We start from the raw sequence: 19,852 nt of genomic DNA, 5'->3' as shown, positions 1-19,852 counted from the left end.
CTTAATTCTGGGGGCAGTGGAACATGCCTGGAAGGTCCAATTTAATGGGACTGTGGATTGTCTAAGACCATTGCTGGCCTTGCAAAATTATGAAGTTTGATATGTTGCACGACGAATTTTGGTTCTTGTCTAAAAATTGAAAATATACCTGGTGGCACCGGAACATACCCGGGAGGGCCAATGGGATCGTTTGATATGTCACATGACATGTTTTGGTTCTTGTGGAGAATTGGCCACTTACCCGGGGGCACCGGAACATTCCCGGGAGGGCTAGTGTGACTGTCGATTCTCATTAAGGCCATTACAGGCCAAGATTTGTAAAATCATGAATTTTATTTTGCACGATGGGTTTTGGTTCTTGTCGAGAATTGGCCACTTCCTCGGGGGCACCGGAACATGTCCGGAAGGGCTAGTGTGACTGTGGACTCTCAATAAGGCCATTACCGGCCAAAATTTGTCAAATCATGTAGTTTGATATGTCGCATGATAGGTTTTTGTTCCTATTGAGAATTGGCCACTTCCCCGGGGGCACCAGAACATGCCCGGGAGAGCTAGTGTGACCGTGGACTCTCAGTAAGACCATTACCGGCCAAGATTTTTAAAATCATAAAGTTTGATACGTGGCACGATAGGTTTTTGTTCTTACTGAGAATTGGCCACTTCCCCAGGGGCTCCAGGACATGCCCGGGAGGGCTAGTGTGACCGTGGACTCTCAATAAGGCCATTACCGGCCAAGATTTGTAAAATCATGAAGTTTGATGTGTCGCACGATAGGTTTTGGTTCTTGTCGGGGACACAGGAACATTTCCGGGATGCCCAATGTGACCGTGGAACGTCAGTGTAGCTGCCATTGGTTCAATTACATCATTTGAGAGAAAAAAAACATGATGTTCATCGTGTGTATACTTATTACAGAACAGTAAAGCCGAATGCCGACCAAAAGTGACCCCAACGGGAACCGGAATAACTCCGGAACCATGTATTAATCTAAATGTTTTCAGATGGATTCAAAAACTTCAATAGATTCCCGACGAAATGCAACTTGTTGTGAAGGAAAAGATTGAGAAATTATGTTTTTAGAGTTAATTGAATTTTGAAATCTATGCAAATTTAGGCGTTAGGCACGCAAATGTAAATAACCCCTCCGAAAACACTTTAAAATGGCATATTTCTACTCAAACTGTGCCGAATGTTTTAGATGTGCCGAAGCGTGCTAATCGAGTATCCTATGAGATTGGCAACCCTGAAGTTTTAATGACGTCAGTGATTCTTTATTTGTTTTGTTGTTTTGTTGTTTATTACCGACACTTTACATCTTATCTTATCTTTCTTTATTAAAGAGCCGACACTTCACATCTGCTGATGCATTTGTGTCTTTACAAAATGTTAGTGTACAATGTGTTTTATTATGTGGTGTTAGTGTTAATTGTTAAGTTTACACTTAGCTTCTTTACTGCTTCGGTCCAGATTTCATCGGTTCTGCTATTGCTGTATCTTCTTTTCTTTGCACGGTTCGTAGCACGGTGAAACCGGTTTGCCAGCAACTCCTGAACGATGGGACGCACTGTATCTTGATGACCTCCACTGTATCTTGATGATCACGTCCTATAAATGCGTGGCTAGGGAGTATGCCACACTCGATTGGCGAAACGTGTCCGGTGGGTCCGTGTAGATGGGTGCGAGAGTTTGCACAACCGAATCCTTCGCTCTGCTGACGAGTCCGATGCCGTAGAAAACGCGTGACGTAACGATTGCCAATCCGATACACAGAAGAGACTCGCGTTGCCCTCGTGAAAGTTTAGCCCCAATCATTTTAAGAATTCGCAGCCTTGAGCCGCATGTAGTTTTCACAGTCTTACAATGCTGCTTGAAAGTCAGCGACCTTCAAACTATTCGTCTTCGGTACAGCTTCACGATCGATGCAGATATTGCTGCTAAGTTCTCAACGGGTGTTGGGACTGCCGTAGAAGATGTTCGATTTAGTAGCTAATATTTCGAACCCAACGCTCTTTGCCCACTTATCGATAGCTTTCACCGCGGCTTGCAGATCGCGATAAAGGGGTCGCTCCTTATTTATCCGTGCCACCAGCAAAATATCGTCCGCATATAAGAGCACGGTGACAGTAAAGACTGGAACGCGCAAAAATTGGTCGACAAAAAAATCGTTTCTTTCAGTCAAAATTCATATCACAAAAATCATATTATTTTTCTTTTGGTAGTTGAGTTCATATATTTAAAGGAAAAAATGTTCGTTTATTCTTTTGGTTTGGTTTGTGCCTCCACTTAACCCTTTCCATTATTTTTTTTAGGATTTATTAGTTTTTTTAGATTCCGTTTGATCAAGGCCAAATACCGTTCGATAGGGCGGAGCTTTTGGCTGTTGGGAGGGTTGTGGTCTTTGGGTACCACAACCACGTTGTTCGCATCCTACCGCTCGATTGCCTTTTTTCCATAGTGGCAGCTCGCCTAGTCCGGCCAGAACAGCACAGATCTATTATGTTGCTTTAGGAATGGTAGCAGCCGCTTTTCCAGGTACTCCTGGACGTAGATCTCTTGATTGATGGTTTCCGTAGTAATTGAAATGCCGCTTTTTAGACTACACGTGCATACAGCCTGCCAGACGAGATATTTTTTTTCAGAAACTTCGATAGTTTGATGGTTTTGAAAATTTCAGCCACCTTCCCTTTTCCTGATGCGGTATAAAACTCCTGTCCCGGAAGCTGCTTGAAATGCGCCTTCACATAAGTTTCGTCGTCCATGACGACACAGTCGAACTTTGTGAGCAGATTCGTATACAGCTTTCGGGACCGCTGCTTTGCCGACGTGTTTTGTTTGTAATCTCGGTTCGCCACCTTCACCTTCTTAAACGTTGACAACCCGGCTCGTTTCTTGACCCGCTGCACAGTAAAGGGTGATACGGTCAAAATTTGGTCAATATCAACTTGACGTATTTCTTTCAATTTTGCATTTAAAAAGCCTGAACCCCCCTCATTTTGAAGGTGTGTGTGTGTAGAATGTTGCTCCTATTTTGATTTTGGAATTCACTCTTCAGTTGTCAAAATGCCGTCCAAGCAAGAAGAGCAGCGTATCAAAATTTTGCTCGCGCATCGCGAAAATCCGAGCTACTCGCACGGAAAGTTGGCAAAATCGCTAAAAGTTGCCAAATCAACCGTTACAAATGTAATTAAAGTGTTTGGGGAACGTTTGTCGACAGCCAGGAAGTCTGGATCGGGGGGAAATCGAAAACCGGAAGCCGCTGAGACGACAAAGAGAGTTGCCGGTAGTTTCAAGCGAAACCCTAACCTCTCTCTCCGAGATGCCGCAAATAAGCTGGGTGTATCGTCTACAACCGTGCATCGAGCCAAAAAACGAGCCGGACTATCGACTTACAAGAAGGTAGTGACTCCAAATCGCGATGATAAACAAAATACGACGGCCAAAGCGCGATCCCGGAGGCTGTACACGACGATGCTGACGAAGTTTGACTGCGTGGTAATGGACGACGAAACCTACGTCAAAGCCGACTACAAGCAGCTTCCGGGACAGGAGTTTTATACGGCAAAAGGAAGGGGAAAGGTAGCAGATGTTTTCAAGCACATGAAACTGTCAAAGTTCGCAAAGAAATATCTGGTTTGGCAAGCCATCTGTACCTGTGGCTTGAAAAGCAGCATTTTCATAGCTTCCGGGACTGTCAACCAAGAAATTTACGTGAAAGAGTGTTTGAATAAACGTCTGCTGCCTTTCCTGAAGAAACACGGTTGTTCCGTACTGTTTTGGCCGGATTTGGCATCTTGCCATTACGGTAAAAAGGCCATGGAGTGGTACGCCGCCAACAACGTGCAGGTGGTTCCCTAGGACAAGAACCCTCCCAACACGCCAGAGCTCCGCCCAATTGAGAAATACTGGGCTATTGTCAAGCGGAACCTAAAGAAGACCAAAAAAACTGCTAAGGGCGAGCAGCAGTTCAAGGCAAACTGGCTTTCTGCGGCGAAGAAGGTGGACAAGGTGGCTGTACAAAATCTGATGGCAGGGGTCAAGCGTAAGGCCCGGCAATTCGGATTTGGAAAAGCGGAAGCCTAACTGAATATTTTTCCTGAATTTTATACTAATTGAACTTGAAAAAGAAATTTAATTTGATTTTTTAAATAAACGATTTCACCGATTTACACGCGTTTTCCCTTGACCAAGTTTTAACCGTATCACCCTTTACTATGAGAGACATTGTGCTTTCCAGCGTCGTTCCGGCTGGAGAAGTTAGGATTCCGCTTATATTTCACCGCCACCTTCTTCGTCGTCGCTGCCTCGTCCGGATTACGATTGCCGCTGCTTCCAGGCTTCCTGGCGGTCGACAGACGCTCCCCGAACACTTTTAAAACGTTTGCCACGGTCTATTTGGCCACATCCAGCAATTTTGCCAACTTGGCGTGTTAGAACGTCGGAATCTCTTGCTGGGTGAGCAAAATTTTGACACGCTGCTCCTCTTGCTTGGACGTCATTTTGAAAACTGGAGAGCAAACGGTGAAAACTCATCATAGCAACCATTGTATATACACTCAACTTCCAAATGCAGCATTTCAGGTTTTTTATGAATTTTTAATAGAAATACACCAATTTGAAGTTGACCAATTTTCGTGCGTTCCAGACTTTATGAGGCACCGTTCTGAAGATTGGCTGCATCGCGACGAGGAACAACGTGACCGATAACACCGACCCTTTGGGAACTCCGTTTTCCATTGGCATTTCACTCGATAAATGCTCTTCCACGTTCACCCGGAATGTTTTGTCGGCGAAGAAACTGTTCAAAACATTGGTGGGCATCTGCCACTTCCGCGCAGAGTGCATAAAATGCCGTACCTCTAGGTGGTATCATATGTCTTCGATAGCTCGAGCGATGCTATCAAGCAGTGTTCATCATGATGTCCAAGTAAGTTTCAACCCCGCGCCCAGCTCTAAAAGCGCCCAGTACCTTCGCGATACAGTTAGTCAGAGTGATAGCCGGCATGCTGCAGGACCAGACTCAGATGAATTCGGCTTCGAAATCGGCACTATTATTCCGGTTCTCCAGCTGATAGGGTACACCACTACCACACCAGACTCTGTTTAGAAGCTCCAGTAACGCGATCTTGACGGATACAGGCAGACGTCGGAGCATCGGATACCTTACCGAGTCAGGACCTGTAGAGACACTACGTCCTTTGTCGAGTGCGAACAGAAGCTCTTCAAGGGTGAAGTCCGAATTATAGATGTCGTTGGTGTCTGGAAGAGAGTCCACGTGATCCCGTTCTGCTCTTTCCTTCACTGCTTGGAACAGTGGGGGATAGCTAGAGGTCACCGATCTCTCGCAGTAGTGCTTCGTCAGTTATTCTGACTTATCCGTGTAACCATCGGGTAGTTCAAAAACAGCCTTGTTGAGCTGCCGCTTACCTCTCAGGGTGTTCATCGTCCGCAACATTTCTGCCTTTGTGCTGCTCGGAGATATTTTTGCGACAAAGTCCTCCCATGAACGTTCCTTAGCTGCCTTCTTAGCCGCTGCCTTCGCATTCTGAAACTGCATCAAAACATCAGTCGTGTCTAATCCTGCTTCTCTGATGCGCTCAGTGCTCTCAGAAGTTTTCGGCGCCGCTTGATCCGAGGGGGCCACACATCTAAATCTCAATTCTAGATGCTCAACAAATCTCACTCTAGCGAATCAATCTTCGAAAAATCTTCAATCATTTCTCGCATCAACTTGCATCGCGTATCATCATATTGCAGGAAACCTTCAGAATCATCATCAATCTTCTTTGTATCTACTCAGCGTGCGCGCAGCTAGCCACTGCAAAACACAATCTTTCCTGCATCGTAGATAGAGTCGTCCCCCTCGGTTTAATCGCTGTTTTCACTTCCAGTACCGATTTGGGACCAATTCGTCCTGATGTTCGAGGGATGCATGCTGCTGATAATACCCGACCGACGAACTCATCAACGCCAAGCTCGTCGTCTGGTTTGATGCTGCGGGAAGTCAGCCGTTCGAACGATGACCAATCCGCTTCGTTGTGACCTGTGAGCATTAAGGTGAAGAGACGGTGATCGGCAAGTGGTCACTGCTGTGGGTGTCCGGAAGAGTTCACCAGCTAAATCTGTGAGCTAGCACCTCTGAATAGATCGAGGTATCTATAGCTGAAGATGAACCAGTTGCTGGGTCCATTCGTGTGTGCGATCCGTTGTTCAAGATGATCAGCTGCTTAGTTCGCGTTTTCTCGGCGATGTAGCTGCCGAGTGCATTTGAGATCGTGGATCCCCAGGTGATTGTCATAATATTTGTTGAACGAATCCTGATTATTCAAGCAGGGTGAGCAACCAGTGGCTCCGCGTATCGCTCATCCGAGGAGGAAAAACATATTGATTCTTCATGGCAAGTAGATTGGATTCATGTCGATGTTGTCCATTTGTCAACTTGTCACTCCCAACATAGTTTACCCATTTTTAGGTAGGTTCAGTTTTGACCGATCTGGGTGGATTCTACCCAAATTTGGGTAGTTTTGAAATAGCTTGAAGAGCACTGAGCATCCTAACCTCCGCCCACGTCAGTCATTTTGTTCAGGGACGGGACTTGACAATCCAGCTTCTCACTCTTCCTGATGTTTTTGATGAATGTGTGGTATTTGACGGAGTTGACCACCCAAGTAACCAAAAGTTCTGATAAAAGGCCATTTGTGGCTTAAGCAGCGTAGTTAGTGATGGTCTTTAGAATTCTAAGCAGCCTCATTTTTAAGTCGTTATAAGAACTTGAAAGTTCCGGTATCATAATTGAAGAGAATTCTAAGCAGCTTCTGGCGGAACTTGAACGGAACTTTTAGAAAATAAATTAAAAAGGGTTTTTGCCCTCTAAACCAATTCTATGTTTAGTTCGCACTTTTATGAAAGTTATTTCTAAAGGCAGGTATTTATGTTTATTGATTTATCAGCATTAGTAGTTTTGGAGCTGTTTGAAGAATTAAACCCAGTCCTTCTGCGTGAGAGCCCCAGCACGAACCGCTGCGTCATCTGAAATATATTAAAGCGAGCTGTTGTCCCGCCTACTGTTGGAGTTTTCAGTGCCAGCTGACTGACTTGCATACAAAACACAATACCTTGATGAATTTGAAATTGGTATTTGCCCGCATGGTATTCCAACACATTTGTGGCGCAGTGGTTAGCGTTAGTAGATCGCATGCCGAATACACGGGTTCGAATCCAGGAAATTACTTTTTAATTTTTTTTATGTTTTAACAGAATGTTGATGCACTGCATAAATATAAGAATTATGATTTATTCGGGCCACTGATCATTTAATAATTATGTATATTAAATTTTGTTACTAATAAAGACTTGTGCGGATTGCTTCATGTGGCTTGAAAGTTCTGTCGGAACTTTATTTGAACTTTATGGAACTTGAAAGTTCTGTCGGAACTTTATTTGAACTTTATGGAACTTCTGTTGGAACTATATGTGAACTTTATGGAACTTGAAAGTTCGGTCGGAACTTTATTTGAACTTTATGGAACTTGATGGTTCGGTTGGAACTTTATTTGAACTTTATGGAACTTGAAAGTTCTGTCGGAACTTTATTTGAACTTTATGGAACTTGAAGGTTCGGTCGGAACTTTATTTGAACTTTACGGAACTTGAAAGTGATTCTAATCGTTGAATGCGGAACTTTTGGTTACTTGGGGCATTGACCTTTTTATTCCACGATTGCTACTGTCAAATCGACCAATCAGCAACTGGCTCGTATTTGACAGCAAATTGGCTCGAAATCGCTACCTGATTGTCAAGTCCTGTCCCAGATTGTGTTCAATTGAGCGCTCTTTTGGAGCTTTGGAACACCATAAATGGATACACGCGTCGTTAGTCTAAAGGTAGAATACAGTGAATTTGACACCCTTGCACCAGACGCACTGAATATCACTTTTAAGTTAAAAAAAAAAAAACAGCTCAGGGGAAACATGTCAGAAGGGTCTAACTCGAAACGTAAACAATGACTTGGATCGTCGGTTTCTTACGAATGACAACACACCCACTCAAACTAACTAAATCATCTGATATAAAAATGCTCGTTCTATGAGCTGGTGTAGTCAGATTCCGTGGGTGTGCGAAAATCGACATTCAAAGTCATTGTTTACGTTTCGAGTTATACCCTTCTGACATGTTTCCCCTGAGTTGTTAGTTGTTTACCACACGGTAAAAAAAAAGTACCCAAAAGTAAGTTCTTTTCACTCATCTCAGCACTATAGTACAGGAACCCAAAAGTAGGTAAAGCGGGTCAAAGTAGTTTTCATTTAGTTGTGTGAAATTCTGATTTTGCACTAGTACTCAACGTTGGGTTCCCACACTTTACTACTTACCCCTGTTGGGTGGTTTTGCTCCTCCGTTTTTGACAACATTAAAAGGAGACAAACTAGTCAAACGTAGGTAAAAGTGAACTGGCCGTTGGGTACTTTTTTCTTATCGTGCACACCCTCTACGATTGTGGTAACAATCCAAGTTACAGGTTTTTACTCTAGTTGGAATGTTGAGGGAACTCTCAGGTGCTTTAACCACTCCTAAATCGCTAAATGCGTGTGCAATGACCAACATTAAAGCGTCCTTTGTCTATGGTAGCAAAGCGTCATAACATCAATAACACCACCCTTCGTCCTTACCTTATCCTCTAGTATGTTGGAGAACACATCGACGTGGTCGTCCTCCTCGTTGAGCATGGCGAAAAAGTCTTTGAAACTGTCCGGAAACGAGGCGGGGAACTGTCCGGACCCGGTCCCACCGGAAGTAGACGATCCAATCGATGGCGAACATCCGTTGCTACCGAATTGATTCGCTGTTTGTTCATGCTGCTGATGCTGCTGTTGATGTTGTTGTTGTTGCTGCTGCTGCTGTTGTTGTTGTAGTTGTAGTTGATTTTGCTGCTGCCTAACACCCCCGCTGCCACCGTCCATGATGGTCATCTCCTGTGTGACTTCCCGAAGCGCTCACATTCACATTATCGCGCGTCGTCGGATTGGATTGGATCCAGCCCTGATGACGTTGATTTAATACGGGTCGACGGGACTGGCTGCTCCTGTTTGTCGCTGTGGTGGCGAATATGAAACAAGAGAAATAAAAACGGAAATTGTAGGTGAGTGCGTTCGCTATATTGGCGTTGATGTGTAGGTTATGTATGCAATAAGGGGGGAGAGGGATTGCGAGCGTTTTATTGTTGTAATCAGGAAGCTTTTCGGTTGCTGTCTGCCGGAGATTATCGCGATTTAGCAGTATTACACGCGCCCGCGGCAGTACACAAAACCGAAGTAGGCCGCCGATTTGCATAAACATATTCATTAGCAGCCTGCTTCGTTTTTTTTTTAATTCAGGGTAATGATGCTTGCAGATAGTTCATTTTCGAGCATGATTAATGAATTTCTTCCGCAATTTTTCAGCGATATAGAGGCAATTTATCTTAAAATTGTAGTCACCGAACTTTGTCAGCCACAAGTCTCATTAATTAGCAGAACCTATCATCATAAATCCCCGGTCTCCGAAATAGCTTCACACTTAATTTCCCCTAGACGCTCGCCTACGCCAGCGGCAACCCATAACAAGACGTGTCTGTCATCCTAATGCAATTAATTATCACCAGCAGCACCAGCACTCGACGAGTGTCCCATATTATGCTGAAACCAAGCGGCAGGCCAACATCTCTGACTTCATGCCTTTCTTCTTTCATGTTATTTTTTTTTTCCAGAAACCAGCGCAAAAAATCCAGCTTCTTTCATTCCTACTTGAACCCATTTACGGAAACCCCCCCGGTGGGCAAGATTTTCCGCCCTGATAAAGGATTAATTAGCATCGTTCGCCAGTCCGCTGCTGGTGAATCTAGCAGAACGAGTCATAAGCTTTGATGTCTTCCATCATGAGCCTCCTTCTCTGCCGTCCAAAATGGTGGAGACGCTTGGTGGCTGGCACGGCGGTTGATCATAGTTGGCATAGCTACGTAGATTAGTAGAACCAGTAGGTGTCATTTCGCTAGAAACGGAAGGTGTCGGAGAACGCCTACTTGACCTCCTTTCAATCCGTTTGGCATGTTGATACAAAAGGGGGAATAACAGAGGCCAGACAACACCAGTCAAAAAGTTCTCTCCGCTCAGGAACCAACGACAAGAGTACGTTGGCAAAGTTCAAGAACACACCTATCATCGTCGACATCATCATCGTCATAACATCGTCGTCATTGTTTGCTAGTTTGAAACGGATGTGCCCCCTTCCCGGAGCGGGAGATGGATAATAACCAGTTTATTGTAGCTAAGCGATGAGAACCTGAAATGCACCACTGCAGCGCACTTTGAGACCGGTGTGAATAGAGGAGTTCCTCAAGGGCACTTGTCTGGCGGACGGAGAGACTGGCTGTGTCTACATATTGAAACAAGCCTTGCTTCTGCTGCTGCTATTTAGTAGACCGGCATCGTAGTAGGTGGTCTCGGCGTGGGAGTTGATAGCATCAATAGGTAGGCTGGAAAGTGATTTCGTCTTCAAGGGTTGCAACGGTGCCGGTCGGTGTGAAGGTGAGTAGTTGTAGTTGTTCGAAAAATCTTCCGACGACCACATTACAGAATCTGTTAATGTCACGAACATTGCAAATTCTGCATACTTTTCATACAAATCTGTAATAGAATCTTACATTACCCGGTTGGGTGTAGTTTTGTACTTTGTACTCTTGCTGCAACTTACTTCGAAGCAGAAAAATTTAACTGTTTTAAAAGCGCTTGGATTTGGATGAAGCGAGCTTTTATTTTTTCAGCTGACCATTGACCATTGATCATTAAACAGCAATCTTGTTTCGTAAACAAACCATCCCAAACCAACATGTGAAATAGCCGGAACAGACAAAAGTAAATAATGGCTGTGAACGCAGATTTCTATAGCGCACATCGCAGACATAGAACGTCATCCGGTGAAGGAAGTTTGCTCTAGTATCAGATGCTGTAGTTAGATTGCGTGGGTGTTTCGATTTGCGGAACATCAGCGCTACAAGCCATTGTTTACGTTTAATATTAGTTCTGTCTGTTTATCGGCCTCGAGGTTTGTCTATAAATATTATCTAGTTTACATCTATTATATCAATAAATTTCTAAAGGTACGTTTAAATGATAAATGTAATCCGACTATTCATTAACGTGATTAATCCGCCCTTACCATTTCAATTTAAACTATAAGCATACATCATACTTCAAACAACATTGAAAATCATTGCCAATCGTAAAAGGCTTGATTCTCAGCGTTTTTTCCACTTCAAAAGCTGTCAATAGGAACCATCATTCACAGATTTTCCGGATGGCTGGCTTTGATCATGTGCTGTGTACTGTCGGAATTATTGACGTGACAGCAAATCACCGGAACGTTAACTTTTAATCCCGATTGCTACTCAAACGTGACCAACCATATAGAGTATGGTAAATTTATATATTCAAGCAAAACCAATCGAAAAATGACGATTGATTAGTTAATTGCAATGGAGTACAGTGCTTTCCCGATTTTGTCTACCCCCGTCAACTTGTCAACTTTTTTCCCGATTTTGCATCATTTTGCATCAAATTGCATCACGGAAAAAATGCTGTAGGAAATTGCCTAGTTGACCGATCCTTTTCAAACTTAGTAAGCTTTAGGCATATTTATTTCAATCAACTTCAATACCATAACCGTACGCTCGCACCTCACGCTTAACTCCACTCATTAGGTTCTGTACAATATCTGGCTGCTGCTTCTTCTGTACGAAACCCACTTTTTCTTCATGTCTTCCTCAGATTTGACCTCCTTGGGATGCTGCCGTAGTGCCTGCTTCATAATAGCCCAGTATTTTCCTATGGGCCTTAGTTCCGGTGCACAACATTTGAACAGTGGCACAAAGCTAGATCCGGCCCGAAGATCGTAGGGCCCTCGTGTTGTTTCAACAGAGGAAGCAGACGCTTCTGTAGACCCTCATTGAGGTAATCTCCCCGTTTACAGTTCCGGTAGTCACGAACGGCGCACTTCATTTGCCACATGAGCAGATCGCTTGCCAAATCATGTATTTCTTAGCAAACTTTGAAAGTTTCTGCTTCCTTACTTGCTCCGGAACATCAAACTTGTGCTGGGCGGTGAAGAACAATAGCCCCGAAAGCTGCCGGAAGTCCGCCTTTGCGTAAGTCTCATCATACAATGAGGCTTCGTCAGCATCTGGGTGTTCAGTTTCCGGGCCCGTGACTTTTGCACCGTATTTTGCCGTTCGCCACGATTTGGAGCCTTCTGCACTTTGTACGTATGCAGACCTTGCAGGTCCTTGGCTCTCTGAACGAAAGACTTTAACAGATTCAACTTTTTGGCCACATCCCTGACCGAAGCATTGGGATTCCGCTTGAACGCTTCCACGACACGCTTGTGATCCTGATCACTAATAGAACATCCGTTCTGACCGCATTTCTCCTTCCAGAGTTTAATCACACGACTCACCGTTGACTGCACGATTCCGAGTTGTTTTCCGATGTCCCGATGAGAAAGTTAAGGATTTTCCAGATGCTTGCGCAAAATCAATATGCGACGTTACTTTTCGGGTGACGCTATTTTTCTTCTTCTTCTTCTTCTTTTCCTTTATTTTACGTCGGTCTCTGTTCCGCAATCTAGTGCCAATCACCGACGGACATCGATTGCCATCCATTGACGGCAACCACATGTGCAGGAAGGCAGCTTCCACACCTGCGTAGGATATCGTACCCATTCAACACACATGGGCCGGGACCAACGGCTTTACTTCCCTTCCGAAGGAAGACGTGACCAGAGATTTTTATGCCTCAGAAAAATCCCACCGACCTCGGCTGGGGATTGAACCCAGGCCCATTGGGGTGTTAGAAAGCAGTCACGCTATTTTTTCCAACTTTCGAAAAACTGACAGCGATAAAAATACACTCTAAACTACTTCTACCCAACATTTTCAAGAGAAACTACCCAATGGGTAATTTTCTACAGCGTTTTTTCCGTGATGCAATTTGTTGTGGGACACCCTTTACTTTCAGTTTTAAACATGAATTCTCAAAGTTTTCGCTCTGAACGATTTTTATTCTTATCCTTAGTTGAAATGTGATTATAAGGGGAAGCGGAGGTAATATCATAGAGGTAACTCTCAGACCAGAAGGACCCGAAGAAACGTGCTCAACTTTTTGGTTCAGCTCTGGTATTCTCTTCTGTCCCAAGCTAATCGATCCACCCCTCGAAACATAGGAAAATCCACGAATCCCTCATTTTATCTGTCAAACTTTCATAGCGAATCAAAACAAACATAGTGTAGTACTAGAATTTCGACTAGAATGAGGTACGTTAATTGATTTGCTTAGGACCAATAGGCTAGTCAAGTACACGAAACGAAAATCAATTATTTTATTCACGCGTTTCACTTATACATTTTTGCCAAAACATCAGTCTTATACATTCCATAAGACAAACGTCGATCCACAATGCGCCAACTGTGGTGCAGCACATCGAGCTACCAGCAAGGCTTGTCCGAAGCGTTAGGAATTCATGGAAATCCGCAAAAGGGCCTCCACGCAAAACCAGCCGGGTCGAAAAAAAGGTACCGGCACGCAATGAGCAGAATTTCCCCTCCATTAGACAACGGCATCCGAGTCCGATTCTTCCGCCACTACCGCTCAACAACCGTTTGGCTGCTGCTGCTGCTGCTGCTGCTGCTGCTGCTGCTGCTGCATCGGTCCCGCCAACTGCTGAGCTGCTAAACCATCCGGCTAATCCGAGCCGTCAGTCCTATGTGGCAACGGTTTCGTACCCTCCCCCGGGACTATCGTAGCGTCGAGATGATGCCCCACCATCGCATGAAAGCGAAGAGCTACTCACAACAGAGGAACTCATTACCATAATGGCAGAAGCAATCATCATCAAGCGCTCCTGCAGATCCAGAACCGAGCAGATTCTTGTTGCATCACGTTTCATCGACAATTATGCACCGTGAAACCATCAAGATCGCCAACTGGAACGCTTGCTCGCTCAAGAGCAAGATCATCGAGTTCGTTGACTTCCTCAACAAACAAAACATCGACATTGCCGTTATCACCGAAACCCACCTGAAACCGGAGGTAAACGTTTACCTTCCTGACTTCCGGCTTATAAGACTTGATCGAACCAGCTCCGGGGGAGGAGGAGCGGCCATTGCTGTAAGGAGAAACATCTGCTGTCGGCTTCTGCCGAGCTTCCAGCTGAAAACCATCGAAGCTTTAGGGGGTAGAAGTCTCCACTCCTGTCGGCCCTATCACCATCATTGCGACCTACTGCCCCAAGCAAGTCACCATCAGAAACGGATCGGCAGCAGACCTGTGGAGGGACATCATCAAACTAACTAGACGGCGCGAAAAGTACATCATCGCTGAGGCAACAGTCGACGCAACCAAAATGGCACCATCCTGAACGACGACCTGCAAGAGGCTCGCTACATCATATTAGCGCTGGACTGTCCCACCCGGTTGAGCCGGTCTGGCGTTCACTCCACGCTAGACATCTTCATCAGCAACATGGGAGACATCATCTCGCCACCAGGAGCTGAGTTCGGACCACTATCCGGTGGTGGCCGAAGTAGACTCATCCGTCAACCGAATCCAAGCTTCCCGACGCAACTACCATCGTGTCAGCTGGGAGCAGTTCCAACACTGTGTCGACTCCACTGTCACTCCGATATCCCGGGCCAGGGAACAACACGTGCCAGTATCCAGACAGGTGAGCAATACTCTGAACCTTGATAGAATTACCAAAGATCTCATCAGACTCCGTAACTCCATCCGAAGGCAATACCAGCGTTCTGGTTTACGTGTCTTGAAGACTCATTGCAATCGTATTACAAAAACCATCCAAGCCAGGATGGTGGAGCTCAGAAATCACGATTTTGCTAACAAGATCCGCTCTCTCCCAGATTGTGCAAAGCCCTTCTGGAAACTAACGAAAATCCATAAAAAATAAGCCAAGACCCATTCCACCACTGACCCCACTGGATCGTCCCGGCAACCCAGTGGTTCATCTAATAACTCCTGAAGAGAAGGCTGCCGCGATAAGTCAACACTTCGTCAGCTCCCATAATCTCGGACAAAACATCGTCAGCCCTCACGAGGCAGGGGTTGCTGAAAATGCAATCAATCTTCATCAGATTCCTAACATTTTTCCAGAGGAATCCGAGATTACGGCTGACGAACTGTTGGCCTTTATCAAATCATCTAAAAACATGAAGGCCCCAGGTTTCGACAACATCCTGAATATGGAACTCAAACACTTGAGTTCCAGATTCTACAACCATCTGGCACTGATTTTTAATCAGTGCCTAAGACTTGGCTACTTCCCCTCGTGATGGAAGTCAGCTAAAGTCATACCCATCCGGAAACCTGGGAAGGATCCGTCCTCTCCTTCAAGTTATCGACCAATTAGCCTTCTCTCAGGGATATCAAAACTGTTCGAAAGAGCAGTCTACCACCGGCTCCTAACATCTGCCGAACAAAACAACATCTGGCTCGAGGAACAGTTTGGTTTTCGGAAAAGTCGTTCGACCGTTCAGCAGCTGACCCGAGTGACAAACATTCTCAGACGGAACAAGTCTGTTTCGAAAACATCTGCCATGGCGTTGTTGGACGTTGAAAAAGCGTTCGACAATGTCTGGCATGATGGCCTAGCAGTACGGTCTTCCAATTTTCCTAGTGAAGATAATAAACAACTATCTATCGGACAGGACGTTCCGAGTCTCTCTGAATGGCATCACATCGGATGCTTTCAACATCGGTGCCGAGGTTCCACAAGGAAGCATCCTTGGCCCCTTTATATTCAACCTGTTCATCTCCGATATGCCGGGTATCCCTGGTGGTGGATCGTTGTCTCCGTTCGCACTCAAAATCTCCCAGACTTGTTCCGTCTGAAAATAATAAGATCTGCTTAAACGGCTCAGTGGTGGAATGGTCTAAAGAGGACGTGTACCTCGGGCTAACACTAGACAGCAAGCTTCTTTTCAGGGAGCTCGTTGACAAAACCAAAACCAAGTGCAACATCTTGGTAAGATCGTTGTATCGACTCATCAACAGGAGGTCTACCCTGTCCCTGAAAAATAAGCTTTCTGTCTACAAACAAATCATCCTTCCCGTAATAGAATACGGGATGCCAATGTGGGAGAGTTGCGCCAAATGCCATCACCTCAAACTCCAAAGGATCCAAAACAAGATCCTTAGGATGATCCTTAACAGTCCCCCGCGGACTAGAAATTCTGAGGTCCACCGCCTGGCTGGTCTTCAGACACTGGAGTTACGGAGAGCTGACTCCATCGCAAGGTTCAGAGATTGCTGTAGGCAATCCGATCAACAGATCGTCAGGGATCTGGCACGTTAGGTTAAGTTAGGTTAAGTAGGTAGAATAAAAAATTAATACATTCAAACAACATACTTCACAAGAAGAAAATTGAAAAACATTACATAGTAAAACACAACATGTACAACACAAAATCAAAAAGTTCACCAAAGATGAAGAGCCCTTCTGGCTAACCTCTTGCCCTGTATTAGCAATTGTAAACCACATAACAAATCAAAATAAAGAAGAATTTTACTACTTTACTACTGCCTCCCTGGCGTCGGTAGCATTGGTGCTCAGCAGGGAAAACAAATCATGGAAAAAATTAATAAGTTAACTTAAGTTTTTTTTATTAAGGCTCAAAGGGGCTGGTTCGCGTCCAGTGTAGCCCAAAGTTTGCAAAAGCGCTTGCAAATAAAGCGAAAAGTTTTTCAATTACGATGAATCACATTTGTTTATTTGCGCTCAGAAAGATATTTTCGGTACCGAATCTTTTTTATCTGACAGTTATTTTGAGATCTGGCATCTTGCTAACAGTAGGATATTGAATGGAAAATAAATCAAACTCAGTTTTTCCAGGGATGGAAAATGTCTGCCCACATAAGGGGTAGTTTGGTCAACATGAATAAATTATTTGGATAATATAAACAGCATGACTCGCAATCCTCATACAAACCTACTATTTACTGACGGAAATCGTTTTCCCCGAAGGACAATATTTGAATTGCGTTCATCGTAAAATTTTCCATCTAACCTCAACTACTAATGTTCTTACCGGCGGCCGTATTCCAATTGAGTGTCTGAATCCAATTAATGGACGAAAGAAAACGATCCTTTCATCCTATCTGTCTGTCATACACCATATCATCTACCACCCGGTCCGAAAGGAAGGAGGAGCAAAAAAAAATAACATACTACAAGCAAGGGAAGCTAATCCCGTATTCTCTCATCCCAAGAGCTTCATCAGATCCATGACGAAGCATTCCCGCATGTACATCACATCGCATGGTTTATCAGACAACGTGATCTGGTGAACCAGTCGATCTGCGTTCCACCATGATTTGATTACGCTTCAGCATTACGGCATGTCTGGATCCAGCATCGACCTCGTAGGAACGCGCACATACTTCTATCGGATTACCCGTTGGAAATATTTAAAATTCATTCTTCCTCCGGTCGTTTGCCAGCGACCGACGAATGATGATACCCCGGAGGGTTTTTCCCCATTGCTGCTGACGTCGACATGTAAGAGAAATTAACTTTATCCAACATAATTACTCCCCACACCACCGAGTTTCTTTAGGGGGGCCTCCCTTAGTCCAGCAAGACAATGCTGGAGGCAGCTGGGTTCGATTCCCGGTTCGGTCAAGGAAGCTGGGCATAGAGCATAATATTATTTGCCAAACAATAATACTAATGCAAAAATGCTACAGGCTCTCAATTAACAACTGTAAAAGTGCTCTAAGTTTTGAGGGCCGACGTAAAGTGCCAGTAGGCACGTAATAAATCCAAAGAAGCAGAAGAAGAAGACCCCCTCGTCTACTTATCGTGCTGGTCGTTCTTTTTTAGTACTCGTCATTTGTTAAACTGCGATGCGGGTGCCTACTAGGATGACTTGATGAAATGTACACAAAGTGAAAATGACAGCAGCCAGTAGTGCCGTAATCCGATGGCGTGGTACTCACGCCTTTATGTGCGTTCTATACTTATCAACGCTCACACAGTAGGTCATACATTTATCATTATGGCACGCCAGGAATGGAAATTGCCCGAGATTTGCAATGTTCCATGTGTGCTTGCATGCCGTTCGAGCGGTGCGGTGTAAGCTCAATCAAGATGGTACATTAGAGCCAGCCAACGACGACGAACGACATCAGTATGCCATGAGAGTTTTTGCTTTGACACGTACCTAGTTGCATGGGGGGTGGGTGGTCGTACAACTATGCCAGGCAGGACTCGGTGCGGGTACGTGCGAAATGAGATCCATATTTTGTGGTTAACTTAATGTGTTGCTGAATTAAATGGCAATTGATTATTGTTTGGTACTAGATTTTGTCTTTCACATGAATGCATGTGAAATGAATGTGCAGAAGGCGAGGAGATAATCATGGATTAGAACTTTAATGAGTTAGCGCTTTTTATTAGCATGGCTTTTGACGTAGGACTACGCTTTTCTTTACTATACTAGGGTCACATAGTAATAGTGATAATGATGATAATGTTTTTCAAGAAAATGCGAGTTTTGCGGATGTTGTAAAAAGACATAGTCGTGCAAGTAAAAGTAAAAATATTAGTAACAGTAACAGTAACATTAACAGTAACAGTAACAAACAGAGTAATCGTAAGACTCGTCCGGTCATTGTGATTAAACCAAAAGAGCCCAAACAAGCTTGCGAAGAGACTCGTAAGTTTTTGAAAACACAGTTAGATCCAAAAACACACAAAATCAGTAATTTCAGGAATGGTAAAGATGGCTCCATTATTGTTGAGTGTGCAACAGGAGCTAATCTAAATGATCTGAATAAAAATGGTAATGAAAGCAATCTGGGTGAAAAATATAGTGCTGTTGTTCCCACTTCGGTGCCAAGATTGAAAATAGTGGGCATGAGCGATCAGTATTCCTCCGATGTCTTCATTGACTACTTAAAAAGTCAAAATGAAGACATCGCTATAAATGATGTTAAAGTAGTGAACATGTTTGAAAATCCACGCTTCACTTATAACAAGTTTAGTGTTGTAGTTGAAGTCGATGTCGATACGTATAAATGTTTGTTATGTGCGAAACAAGTAAATGTAGGGTTTGATCGGTGCTCGAAAGTTCCCGTGATTAATGTTTTGAGATGCTTCAAATGTGGAGAATTTGGGCACAAGAGCATGGATTGCAAAAATTGTGATAGATGCTCTAGGTGCAGCCAACAACACAAAACGTCGGAGTGTACTTCAACTGTATTGAAATGTATTAATTGTTTGAAAACGAATAAAGAACGAAAAATGAATTTGAACGTCAACCATGCCGCATTTAGCTCGGAATGTTTGCTTTATAAAAGACTTTTTGATCAGAAGAAAAGCAGCTTGCGTTTCAATAAATAGCAGCCAAGTTCCAGGAATGTGAATCAATTCGATTTTTTATATTTGAATATTGCGGGGTTGTCAACAAACTACGTAGCATTACGTCAGATTGTTGAGGAAAAACGTCCTCTTTTAGTTTTCTTATCTGAAACTCATATTGTAGAAACTGAAGCTTTTGATCAGTATAGTATTCCGGGATATATTGTTGCTGCTTGTTTATCACATTCTAGACACACTGGCGGTGTTGCTATTTATGTCAAAAAATCAGTTCAATTCAACCTTCGTACCAACGAAGTTATTGATGGCAACTGGTTCTTGGGCATTACAGTTGTACGTGGCATGAAGATGGGTAATTATGGTGTTTTGTATCATTCTCCCAGTTCTAGTGACCAGCGTTTTGTTGAAGTTTTAGAGAACTGGTTTGAGACATTCCTTG

General features: G+C 44.1%; 1 protein-coding gene across 1 annotated transcript in view; it reads right to left on the bottom strand.

The window, feature by feature from the left end:
* The window catches only part of LOC135704807 (serine-rich adhesin for platelets-like), a 301,896-nt gene that overhangs the window by 165,234 nt on the left and 116,810 nt on the right, over positions 1–19,852 (bottom strand). Inside the window, exon 2 of the mRNA XM_065226324.1 lies at positions 8,664–9,086. Within this exon, the coding sequence (XP_065082396.1) occupies positions 8,664–8,963 (300 nt within the window). The 5' untranslated portion in view covers positions 8,964–9,086. The remainder of the gene's footprint in view (positions 1–8,663; positions 9,087–19,852) is intronic.

This window comes from Ochlerotatus camptorhynchus, unplaced genomic scaffold, assembly GCF_037179485.1.
Source record: "Ochlerotatus camptorhynchus isolate MF236.1 unplaced genomic scaffold, CSIRO-AGI_Acam_v1.1 ptg000248l, whole genome shotgun sequence".
Lineage (NCBI taxonomy): Eukaryota > Metazoa > Arthropoda > Insecta > Diptera > Culicidae > Ochlerotatus > Ochlerotatus camptorhynchus.
The sequence above is the reverse complement of the archived record's forward strand: the minus strand, read 5'-3'. Positions and strand labels throughout refer to the sequence as shown.